A 12,839-nucleotide genomic window follows, 5' to 3' on the forward strand; every position below is an offset into this window, starting at 1 on the left:
AATAGATGACAGTAATTTAATTAACTTGAATTAATCAACTAGCAGACTTGCCATCATCAACCTCATGAAGTACAATACACATTATTATAAGTGTAAACACACCCGCACAGTAGACAATAAGTGAGTTAATCATAACAAACAACAAGGTGTGGAAGACAGGTGGTTGGGCTGATGACAATAGCATCTGCCTTGAGTCTGACTGTGCAGGGCAGTCCCCTATTGGCAATAGGCAGCTAGGCCTTTAACATGGATCCTAGGCCTAGAGTTGCAGAGTCTGTGTGTCTTGGGGAGATGTGGACTTGAACCCAAAGTAACATTACTCCAAGGGTCCCCCCCCAGCATACACCCCACAAAGAGCAGTGTTCCCTCACAAGCCAGGACCCATAGTCAGTAGGCAAGAGGCTAGCCTGCAGTCCCCTCCAAAAGGCCCTGTCCCCCAATGCAGCCTCGCCAGCGCAGTGTCCCCCAATGCAGTCTCGCCAGCGCAGTGTCCATCAGTGCAGCATCGCCAGTGCAATGTCCCCCAATGCAGCTTCGCCAGTGCAGTGTCCATCAATGCAGCCTCGCGAACGCAGTGTCCCCCAATGCAGCCTCGCCAGCGCAGTGTCCATCAATGCAGCCTCGCCAGGGCCGTGTCCCCCAATGCAGCCTCGCCAGCGCAGTGTCCCCCAATGCAGCCTCGCCAGCGCAGTGTCCCCCAATGCAGCCTCGCCAGCGCAGTGTCCCCCAATGCAGCCTCGCCAGCGCAGTGTCCCCCAATGCAGGGCAAAGCAACAGCAGCCTCACCAGCGCCATTGCAGAGGGCGGTGATATACTGGTATTTTTTTTTTAAAGAAAAAGGCCGTGCTGAGAGGCAGAGGGGGTCGGGCCGGACCGAGGAGAAGCGAGGAAGAGGGGCCGCTGTCATCAGAAGTCCCGGCGCCTATGATAGACGTCACACGTCCTGCGTCCCGGCATTGGACCACTGTGCTGTCTATCATAGGAGGCGGGACTTCCTATGACAGCAACCGCTCGTCCTTCCTTCTACTCGGCCCGCCCCCCTCCTCTGCCTCTCAGCGCTGCCTGGCCGTTTTTTTTTTAACCACTTGCCGACCGCCACATGACTATATACTGCGGCAGTCAGCCCCCTACAGGCAAAGTGATGTATCGGTACATCGCTCGCCCCCGAGCCTGTAAGGGGCGAGCGTGCGGCGGCGCGCTCCCGCCCCCGCTCGTTCCCTGCCTAGGGAATAATAAAAAAAATTTCATATAAAAAAATGTGAAAAATATTGTTATTTTTTTAAAATTGTTGCTCTTTTTTTGTTTTTAGCGCAAAAAATAAAAATCGCACAGGTGATCAAATACCACCAAAAGAAAGCTCTGTTTGTGGGGGAAAAAAAGACATAAATTTCATTTTGGTACAGCGTCGCATGCCCGCGCAATTGTCCGTTAAAATCACGCAGTGCAGAATCGCAACATAGGGCCTGGTCATTGAGCAGCCAAATCCTCCGGGGCTTAAGTGGTTAATAGATCGGCGTATAACACGCACTGGTGTTTTGCCCTCCATTTTTAGTAGGAAAAAGTGCGTGTTATACGCGGATAAATACTGTAATTTTCTAGCAATAAATACTGATTGAAATTTGAAAAACAATAAGTGCCAGGAGAAGCCTGGTCTTCAAGTGGTTAAAAAAAACCGACAGATATTTTTAGCTTAGTCCAATGAAGGTTGAAATTTACAGTCACATGGGTTGAAGATCTTTTTCCTTGTGCAAGGCTGAAGTTAACAAAAAATGGGTGTAACTCTCAACCTGCGCGAAATGAAGAATAATGAACCCAGTTATGTGATATGTGAATGTCATGGGTAAACAAGTCTGAATTTAATTAAATGTAATTATTTTGTGTAAAAGTGACAATATCGTATAATATAATACAATATAATATAATATAATATAATCTCCAGGGCTGCCCGTTGTAAGGATAATTTTAGCCTATAAATGGTGAAACAAATATTAATAACTCCCTGGGTAATCATAATTCTATTAAAAATATATATATATCAACAAAGTGCAAAAAAAAAGTGCAGCGTCCATTAACCTCTTGCCGACCGCCCACCGCAGTATTACTGCGGCAGGGCGGCTCGGCTGCGTAAAATCACGTAAATCTCAATTTTTAACCACTTTAAGAACGGAAGATTTTACCCCCCCCCCTTCCTGACCAGGCCATATTTTGCGATTCGGCACTGCGTTACGTTTGCGCGGTCGTGCGACGCTGTACCCAAATTAATTATGGCCTTTTTTTTCCCCACAAATAGAGCTTTCTTTTGGGGGTATTTGATCACCTGTGCGATTTTTTATTTTTTTTAAAAAAGAGCGACAATTTTGAAAAAAAAAAAAAAAAAACAATATTTTTCACATTCCCCCAAAAAAATGTACAAATCAAAATTTTATAACATTTTAGGCCAATATGTTTTCTGCTACATATTTTTGGTAAAAAAAAAATCACAATAAGCGTATTTTGATTGGTTTGCGTAAAAGTTATCACGTTTACTAACTATGGGAAAGATTTATGTCATTTTTATTGTTTATTTTTTTTTTACTAGTAATGGCGGCGATCTGCGATTTTTCTTGCGGGACTGCGACATTGCGGCGGACAGATCGGACAACTGACTGACATTTTTGACACTTTTGGGGGGACCAGTGACATTACTACAGTAATCAGTGCTACAAATATGCACTGTTACTGTAATAATGACACTGGCAGGGAAGGGGTTAACACTGTTGGTGATCAAGGCCTCATGCTTACTGACGTGTGTGGGGGGAGGGGGTTGTGTGACACAGACACAGATCGCAGGTTCAGCTATGATGAATCGTGTGATCTGTCCCTGTCTGTCACAGAGGAGATCCGCCCGCTTTGTTTACACAAGCGGGCGGATTTCCTCCCATTTCCTTACATGCATGTACACATCCTATGTTTGGGAGTATAATGTACGCTACCCATTTGGATTTTAATACATTTTTTAGTGGTAATGCACAAGGTCGTTGCGCCCTTCTCTTCTTGTTAATGTTAAGTTTAGATCATGGGTGTCCAACCTTTTGGCTTCTCTGGGCCACATTGAGTGTAGAGAAATTTTCTTGGGCCGCATATAAAATATATACTATAGTTAAGGTATATAAGTAATAAAATGCCGCCGCACCCTTCCCACACCGGCGCACCTCCCGCACTAATTTAAAGCGGAGTTCCACCCAAAAGTGGAACTTCCGCTTTAGGTGTTCCCACCCCCCTGACATGCCACATTTGGCATGTCATTTTTTTTGGGGGGGAGCGGGTAACTAGTTTTGACAGGTACCCGCTCCCACTTCCGCTCGGAGCGCCGCGGCGCCCTGAGCGGAAGTTCTCCTCTCCCCCTCCCTCCCTGCAATCTTCTGGGACACGTCAGAGGTCCCAGAAGATTGCCGGCCAATCACGGCGCGACTCGCGCATGCGCAGTGGGTACCCGGCTGTGAAGCCGCAAACTGTAACAGCCGGGTGCCCACAGCAGTGATGCCGGCGCCGAGGGAGAGGATCGAGGCTTCGGGCGGCCGCATCGCTGGACCGTTGGACAGGTGAGTCAAATGGCTGGAACTCCGCTTTAACACAACTAGATCAAATGAAATGGAATCAGTATACAGAGGTTTACTTCTTCTGAGAGATATTAAAGGAACACTCTAACCACCATCACCACTTCAGTGATTTGAAGTGGTCATGGTGGTGGGAGTCAGAAACACTGCACATGCTCGTCTCCCCCCCCCCCCCCCCTCCCCTCCGAGGCAGCCTTTGCCTACCGTTAGTTGGAAGCCACTGTGGCCGTGCCCCCGACCCGACTTCCTTCCTCCCCAGCAAAAAAAATAAATTGTCAGGGGGCAGTGGGCCGCATTGCCTGGGGTTCCGGGCCGCATGTGGCCCCCGGGCCGCAGGTTGGACATGCCTGTTTTAGATAAAGGTCAAATGCAATATGGAGTCTTTTTATTTCAGGGTATTGTGATGACACAGTGTGGAACTGCAATTCTTTTCCTTCTCTTAGCTGCTCTGGCTAACCGTTGTCTTTGTCCTGCAGGTTTGGTGATGTCGGCCATCACGGTGATCATCCTGGTTCTTTATTTTGCTATTGATAACTTTGTTGTTCAGAAAAGGCAATGGCTTCCTGAGTGCACTCCAATATACATCCAGTACTTTGTAAAATTCTTCATCATCGGTGTCACTGTGCTGGTTGTAGCCGTCCCTGAGGGCCTCCCCCTGGCTGTAACCATTTCTCTGGCATATTCTGTTAAAGTAAGTCTTTTCACTTTAAATGTTTCATGTGCAACGTCCTGACTTGACCATCCTGTCCACTGACAACAACGCCAATGCTACTTTATTACAGAAAATGATGAAAGACAACAATTTAGTACGACATTTAGATGCCTGTGAGACTATGGGCAACGCCACGGCAATCTGCTCCGATAAAACTGGAACCTTGACAACCAATCGAATGACTGTGGTTCAGGCCTTCGTTGGAGATGTCCACTACAAGGAGGTCCCAGACCCTGATTCCATTCCAGCCAAAACATTAGATGTTCTAGTGAATGCCATTGCCATCAACAGTGCATACACATCCAAAGTCCTGGTAAGGTCAAGTTATTGTGCCATCTCTTGGACTGAATGTCAGGAGGATTTGTTTTTGACTCTCCTGAGAAGGTCAACTATTTGTCCTTTGGATAATCCCAGGCTGGGGTTGTGTTTGATGCTTTATCTAAGTCTCAGAATTGACAATATTTGTGTTAGTATAAGGAAAGGGAAAAATGGAGGCATGATGGACTTTAGTGGTACCATACAAATTCTGGACATAAACTGGGAGATATCATATTTTGTAAAAAAAAATATATAGTCACCATAAAAATATTTGTGAAAAACACCACATCTAAAAAGGCTCTACACTACTGATACCACGGATGAGGCAGCATGAAACAGTATATTGACTGTAATAAGCATCATCCAAGTAAATTCTGCCCGACATGTTTCGCGGAATATAACTGCTTCCTCGGGAGCTTTTATAAATCTTTTGTGGGAGCTTGATTCAGCATCTAATACTGGAAGAAACACAAAAATCATGATTTACATTCAAATGGAACAAAATATGAAGTTTTCATACAGAACAGCAAGCGTGCGATCCATATATATGTATGATCCCCACCAATAACCTTACCCAGGGCGGAGCTCAGAGTACCAAGCAGGCCCAGACAGGCGAACATCAAAAAATGCCTTCCCCGGTGGATGTGGGGGCCCTATCCCATGAGGGGATCAAAAAGATGCAGGACTGAAATATGTAAAATTGAATTACTATATAAGTGGCAACCGATTCTATTTAATAAGCCCAGATGTCATTGATGGAACATACCGTATAAAATGGTGGTAAGGGGTTCAAAGCTACTGAAACTGAAGGTGGCCCAGAGTTTGGGACCTCTTCTAAGATGGGGTTACTCCACACACAGAGACTGGTCTTCATAGAAATGTATACAGCTTGTTTAGGGGGGAAAATTGCTGCCCCCTCAAAATAACTCAACACACAGCCAATAATGTCTAATCTGCTGATGACAAAAGTGAGTACACCCCTAAGTTAAAATGTCCAATATGGGTGTGGCCACCATTATTTTCCAGCATTGCCTTAACCCTCTTTGGCATGGAGTTCACCAAATCTTCACAGGTTGCCACTGGAGTCCTCTTCCACTCCTCCATGACGACATCACAGAGCTGGTGGATGTTAGAGACCTTGCGCTCCTCCACCTTCCATTTGAGGATGCCCCACAGATGCTCAATAGGGTTTAGGTCTGAAGACATGCTGGGCCAGTCCATCACCTTTACCCTCATCCTCTTTAGCAAGGCAGTGGTCATCTTTGAGGTGTGTTTGGGGTCGTTATCATGTTGGAATACTGCCATGTGGCCCAGTCTCCGGAATCATGCTCTGCTTCAGTATGTCACAGTTAATGTTGGCATTCATGGTTCCCTCAATGAACTGTAGCTCCCCAGTGCCGGCGGCACTCATGCAGCCCCAGACCATGACACTCCCACCATCATGCTTGACTGTAGGCAAGACACACTTGTCGTTGTACTCCTCACCTGGTTGCCGGCCCAATTTGGACATTGTCACTTAAGGGTGTACTCACTTTTGTTACCAGCGGTTTAGACATTAATGGCTGTGTGTTGAGTTATTTTGAGGAGACAGCAAATTTACACTGTTATACAAGCTGTACACTCACTACTTTACATTGTAGCAAAGTGTCATTTCTTCAGTGTTGTCACATGAAAAAATATAATAAAATATTTACAAAAATGTGAGGGGTGTGCTCACTTTTGTGAGATACTGTGTATATATATATATATACAGTGCCTTGCGAAAGTATTCGGCCCCCTTGAACTTTGCGACCCTTTGCCACATTTCAGGCTTCAAACATAAAGATATAAGACTGTAATTTTTTTGTGAAGAATCAACAAGTGGGACCCAATCATGAAGTGGAACAAAATTTATTGGATATTTCAAACTTTCTTAACAAATAAAAAACTGAAAAATTGGGCGTGCAAAATGATTCAGCCCCCTTAAGTTAATACTTTGTAGCGCCTCCTTTTGCTGCGATTACAGCTGTAAGTCGCTTGGGGTATGTCTCTTATCAGTTTTGCACATCGAGAGACTGAAATTGTTGCCCATTGCTCTTTGCAAAACAGCTCGAGCTCAGTGAGGTTGGATGGAGAGCGTTTGTGAACAGCAGTTTTCAGTTCTTTCCACAGATTCTCGATTGGATTCAGGTCTGGACTTTGACTTGGCCATTCTAACACCTGGATATGTTTATTTGTGAACCATTCCATTGTAGATTTTGCTTTATGTTTTGGATCATTGTCTTGTTGGAAGACAAATCTCCGTCCCAGTCTCAGGTCTTTTGCAGACTCCATCAGGTTTTCTTCCAGAATGGTCCTGTATTTGGCTCCATCCATCTTCCCATCAATTTTAACCATCTTCCCTGTCCCTGCTGAAGAAAAGCAGGCCCAAACCATGATGCTGCCACCACCATGTTTGACAGTGGGGATGGTGTGTTCAGGGTGATGAGCTGTGTTGCTTTTACGCCAAACATAACGTTTTGCATTGTTGCCAAAAAGTTCGATTTTGGTTTCATCTGACCAGAGCTCCTTCTTCCACATGTTTGGTGTCTCCCAGGTGGCTTGTGGCAAACTTTAAATTACACTTTTTATGGATATCTTTAAGAAATGGCTTTCTTCTTGCCACTCTTCCATAAAGGCCAGATTTGTGCAGTATACGACTGATTGTTGTCCTATGGACAGAGTCTCCCACCTCAGCTGTAGATCTCTGCAGTTCATCCAGAGTGATCATGGGCCTCTTGGCTGCATCTCTGATCAGTCTTCTCCTTGTATGAGCTGAAAGTTTAGAGGGATGGCCAGGTCTTCGTAGATTTGCAGTGGTCTGATACTCCTTCCATTTCAATATTATCGCTTGCACAGTGCTCCTTGGGATGTTTAAAGCTTGGGAAATCTTTTTGTATCCAAATCCGGTTTTAAACTTCTCCACAACAGTATCTCGGACCTGCCTGGTGTGTTCCTTGTTCTTCATGATGCTCTCTGCACTTTAAACGGACCTCTGAGACTATCACAGTGCAGGTGCATTTATACGGAGACTTGATTACACACAGGTGGATTCTATTTATCATCATTAGTCATTTAGGTCAACATTGGATCATTCAGAGATCCTCACTGAACTTCTGGAGAGAGTTTGCTGCACTGAAAGTAAAGGGGCTGAATAATTTTGCACGCCCAATTTTTCAGTTTTTTATTTGTTAACAAAGTTTGAAATATCCAATAAATTTCGTTCCACTTCATGATTGAGTCCCACTTGTTGTTGATTCTTCACAAAAAATTACAGTTTTATATCTCTATGTTTGAAGTCTGAAATGTGGCAAAAGGTCGCAAAGTTCAAGGGGGCCGAATACTTTCGCAAGGCACTGTATATATATATATATATATATATATATATATATATATATATATATATATATATATACATACATATACATATATACACATACACAGTACTGCGGAAAAGTTTTAGACAGGTGTGAAGAAATGCAGTAAAGTAAGAATGCCTTCAAAAATATATGTTATTTGTTTATTTTTATCAACTTAAAAAATGCAAAGTGAGCGAACAGAAGAAAAATCAAGATCAAATCAATATTTGGCGTGACTACCCTTTGGCTTCAAACCAGCATTAATTCTTACACTTGCACAAAGTCAGTGATTTTGTAGGATTAGAGTCAGGTGTATGATTAATCAATAATACCAAGCAGGTTCTAAAGTTCAAATAAGATGTAAAGTAATATAAGGTGCGCTAATCAAAAATTTAGATGTGGCAGCACTAAGAACTCCAAGAACAAAAGACTAAAGCCTCGTACACACGCGTCGAAAATCGGCAGGGAATTTACGTCCGACGACCGATCTGCCGATTTTCGGCTTGTTAGTATGATGCTTCCGACAACCGACTCCGACTTTTCGGCCGAAAAAAATCTGGTGTGCAGGCTATAAAATTTTTGTCCGCCGTTAAAACACGGCCGATTTTCGTGCAGTCAGTACAGATTTCGACAGGGAAAAATCTTATGAGCAAGTCTGGGCATGCTCAGAGAAGAAAGAACACAAAGAAAGCAAACCAACACATGACATCACTTCTGAAGTAGAATTTTGTCAGGCGAGAAAATTCGTGTGCAGTCTAGGCACATTCCAACCAACAAAACACCACTCTGGACAAAAGACGGACGATCGGTCGGCCAATAATCGTTGCGCGTGTACTAGGCTAAAAGCTATGTGTATAAAAAAAAAATTAGTACGCTCAACAAAAATTATACAGCAAATGGTGTATATATATAAATCATACAGACTCCATTTACAATGATATTGTGAATCATAAATGCAATAAAAAAATAAAAAATCCACTGTGTCCATAAATACAGTGCAGATGTTAATGATTGAGTCTCTAATTGAAAAAGTCTCTCAACAAAAATGTTGTATATTAGTGACTTCTTTAAACGAACAGATGAAAATCCAACATTAGTGACTCCTTCAAATAAAGAAGTTAAAAGCCAGCTTTGTGTCCAACACCTCGTGGTGATGCAAACATAAGCAGTGGAATGGCTCCATACCAGATTCCACTCCTATTTAGCATGAAGTGAAATAATTAAGAAATTATCCCAATCGCAATACTACACCAACCCCCTGTGCAATAAGTGGATTGCTTATTACCAAATAATCAATGAGGGTTAGCTTCAAAACATACGCTCCATAAGGAGACTCCCAGAATGGATGCTCAGGCTGGGCTCCTATTGATACCACGTGAATGAGCTTGCCTCTCTATGCAAATGCAATTCCCATGCATTGGATGCTTAGCCAGCCCAGCTTACACAGTCACTAGATGCGGTGGCTGCATCAGTCCTCCCTTCTCCGGCCACCCTTCCCTCTACTTTAACTTGGCGATCAGGCCAGCAACGTTTTGTGCCGACTCGGATTGTGCTGACTCGATTTTACACAACACACACCCAACACACACCCAGCTATTGATTGACAACTGTAGTTGTGTTACCCAGAAGATATGAGATTTAATTTATCTCAGACAGTATTCGGGTTAAATGAGAGTTCTTTGACCATGAGTGAAAGTTTCAAAACAGCATTATTAGTTTTATTGGTATATAGCCTGAAAGCCTAAATTAATTTACAACAATCTATCTATAGTACATACAAAAATGGAAAATATTCCTAGTTTAACTGAACAAATATAGAGTATGATACTCATATACAAACACAGCACTACCGACACAAAGAGGACAAACAATGTATACCTTAAAATCCATAATTACCCTTCCTATCGGAGTTCCATAATACAAGAGTTAGTTCCTCTCCCTTTACCTTCACTCTTATAGATCTATATCGCATAGACTTGTATAGGGCTTTTCTAATTGGTTCAGCTATCCTGTCCTGTTCCTCCCTCTAGGCGTATCTCGTTCAGGATTGGACAACTTCCTCCTCGCCTAGTTTAGCATAATTCAGCCCCTTGCTAACCCCTCCTCTCTGTTGGAGGGAGAATTTAATTATACCTGTTGATTTGCTCTGAAATTGAAAATTAAGATATGCAAGGTTCATCTCCGGAGGACATTGTCCAACACTCAACAGATAGTTCATAGTTCATCTTCATTGCATATCTTAATGAGAGTTCTTTGATATGGAGGATTGAAATAAGGGCGGACATGACATAGTCTATTCATCCTATAGCATAGGCCCCAGGATGTCTGGCTCACCGGAATTTAAATACAGGGTGATACTATCAGTATGTGTTTAAATATAAATAGAAGGTGCCCCCTGGTAGCTCAGGCATGCATTTTAAACAGATTTATTAGCCATTGATTACTAAAGCCGGTCCGTCTGGCTCGGACTTGTTAATCAAATTACTATTGCCTGCAGACTGAAGTCACACCACTTAATATAATTGATAATCATATATCAACTAAATGTAAAATCAAAACCCACTATCTCGTACATATATATATTTACACCCATCTATATACAGTCACTAATGGGGATTCATACATAACTCCTCCTCAGGCCACACAGTAATGGAGATTACACATAAACTCACAAGGCAACAAGTTGGTACCACATGGATAAGTATCTGCCTGTATTTCTCAACATTGAGGACACCATTGATTAAAGCCGCATTCGGCTCTGATCGGGTCTCCATGCAAAAAACCCAGAAGTAATGTCATGACACCACTTCCGGGTACTCGGCGCCAGATTAAATAAAATTACAGCGTTCAAAACAGCCAAACTTGGCGTTTTGAATGCTTTTAAGTGCAGAGGAGGGGTTTGGGGTCTTTTAGACCCCCAGATCCCTCCACAAGTACCTGTCAAGTAAAAAAAAAAAAATATCGGCCCGATACGCGATGACCAAAATATCGGTATCGGCAATGAAAAAACGATATCGGTCGATCACTAGTCACACCAAATATTAATTTGATTTGAAATTTTTTTTCTGTCCATTTACTTTTCATTTTGTTCTTTGATAAAAAAAACAAACTATTAACAATTCTTTTTCTGAAAATATTCTTCGATTACAGCATTTTTGCATTTACAGCATTTTTTTTGCTGCACAGTGGTGTATATAATGAGTTTTCCATCATTTTGAACTTTCAATCTTCTTGCTCAGCCAGCGGAAAAGGATGGTGGTCTCCCACGGCAAGTCGGCAATAAGACGGAATGTGGTTTGCTAGGATTTGTGTTGGATCTAAAGCGAGATTACCAGGGAGTGCGCAGTATCATCCCGGAGGAGAAACTGTATAAAGTGTACACCTTTAATTCTGTCAGGAAATCCATGAGCACTGTTGTTAAACTGGAGGATGGAAGTTACCGCATGTACAGTAAAGGAGCCTCGGAGATCATTCTGAAAAAGTAAGCAGATGACATGCCGGATCCTGCTCTGACCTTACGGGCACCGCAAAAACAGGCGACTTCATCATCTTATGTTTTGTAGGTGTTCGAAAATCCTGGGCACAGATGGAGAAGCCAGAATATTCAGGCCAAGAGATCGAGATGAGATGGTAAAAAAGGTGATAGAACCCATGGCCTGCGATGGACTCAGGACAATCTGCATTGCATACCGGGATTTTAGCCAGAGTCCAGAGCCGGACTGGGACAGCGAGAATGATATATTGGCGGATCTGACATGCATCGCAGTTGTCGGCATTGAAGATCCAGTCAGGCCAGAGGTAAAGTATGTACCTTGTTTGAAAACAGTTTTCTTTCCCCCCACTGAAAACAAAGTAAAATACAATATGATCTTTTTGATTTTTCATAAAAATGGTATCCTGTTCCTGGAGATCATTGAGGGACACAGGAAGTCTTTCAGCTTTGGGTTATACTGCTGACTACAGGGGAATTAAACATTGGCAAGTGAGAAAAAAGACTCTAAGCCAGCCCAAGACAACCTCTTTAACCACCAGAATGACCAGTTTTTAGCAAAGCAGCACAGAGAGCATAATCATAATCACAGAGGAGTGGGACCTTTGTCTCTCAATTGGTTCCAAGCAGGGACGTACGTACAGGGGTCGCCGTTGCGACCCAGCCCCATACTCCAGGGGGTCCATCTGGTCCCCCTGTACACCTGGATGGGAGGGGCAGCAGCATGTAGAGGAACCGATCCCTCCATGCAGCCGCTGAATGCCGCTTCTCCTCCTCTCTCTCCTGCAGACATTCAGCAGCTGCAGGAAGGAAATGGAGGGCATCAGTTACTCTACATGCCTCCCCCCCCTCCTCCCTATCCCTGTGCCGCTGCCCCAGGCCCCTGTGTGCTTCCCTGGCCACCTCTCGCTCACCCACAGCGCTGCCGGGTTTCCCCCTCTAACCTCCTGCTGGCTGATGTGGGGGATAGTGTCAGGATGGAGATTGGGGAAGGAGCCGGTAAATGTGTAATTTACTGGCCCCTTCCTTGACTTAGAGAATAGAGCCAGTGATCAGTTTTTTTTTTTAATTCATAGCTGAGGCTTAGTAAACTGTGTTTTCTATGCTTCAGTTTATGAATGAACGGGAAGCTCTGTACAGAGGTATTCCTGTTCGTTCTTTCTGTGCTGCTGAGGCTGCAGAGATGGAGATTAAGGTGTCCTGTATCTCCTTTCTCTGCCTCAAAGGTGAAACATCTGAGGTCTGTTTAGACCCCTGATATTTCATCAAAGTCCACCAACGGGGGGCCCTAAATTTAAACAAAAAAATAAATAATTTAAATAAATAAACAAAATAAAATGGTAAAA

The 12,839-nt window shown here is 43.4% G+C and overlaps 1 protein-coding gene across 11 annotated transcripts in view; it reads left to right on the forward strand.

Moving 5' to 3' along the window:
- LOC309561739 (plasma membrane calcium-transporting ATPase 2) overlaps positions 1-12,839 on the forward strand; it is a 335,901-nt gene that overhangs the window by 255,157 nt on the left and 67,905 nt on the right. For all 11 annotated transcript variants that reach the window (XM_082265742.1, XM_082265747.1, XM_082265749.1 and 8 more), the window contains 4 exons: positions 4,073-4,287; positions 4,379-4,621; positions 11,243-11,484; positions 11,567-11,801. In XM_082265742.1, the coding sequence (XP_082121868.1) occupies positions 4,073-4,287; positions 4,379-4,621; positions 11,243-11,484; positions 11,567-11,801 (935 nt within the window). The remainder of the gene's footprint in view (positions 1-4,072; positions 4,288-4,378; positions 4,622-11,242; positions 11,485-11,566; positions 11,802-12,839) is intronic.

Source organism: Pelophylax lessonae (assembly GCF_965119305.1).
Source record: "Pelophylax lessonae genome assembly, chromosome: 8".
In the NCBI taxonomy this organism is placed as follows: Eukaryota; Metazoa; Chordata; class Amphibia; order Anura; family Ranidae; genus Pelophylax; species Pelophylax lessonae.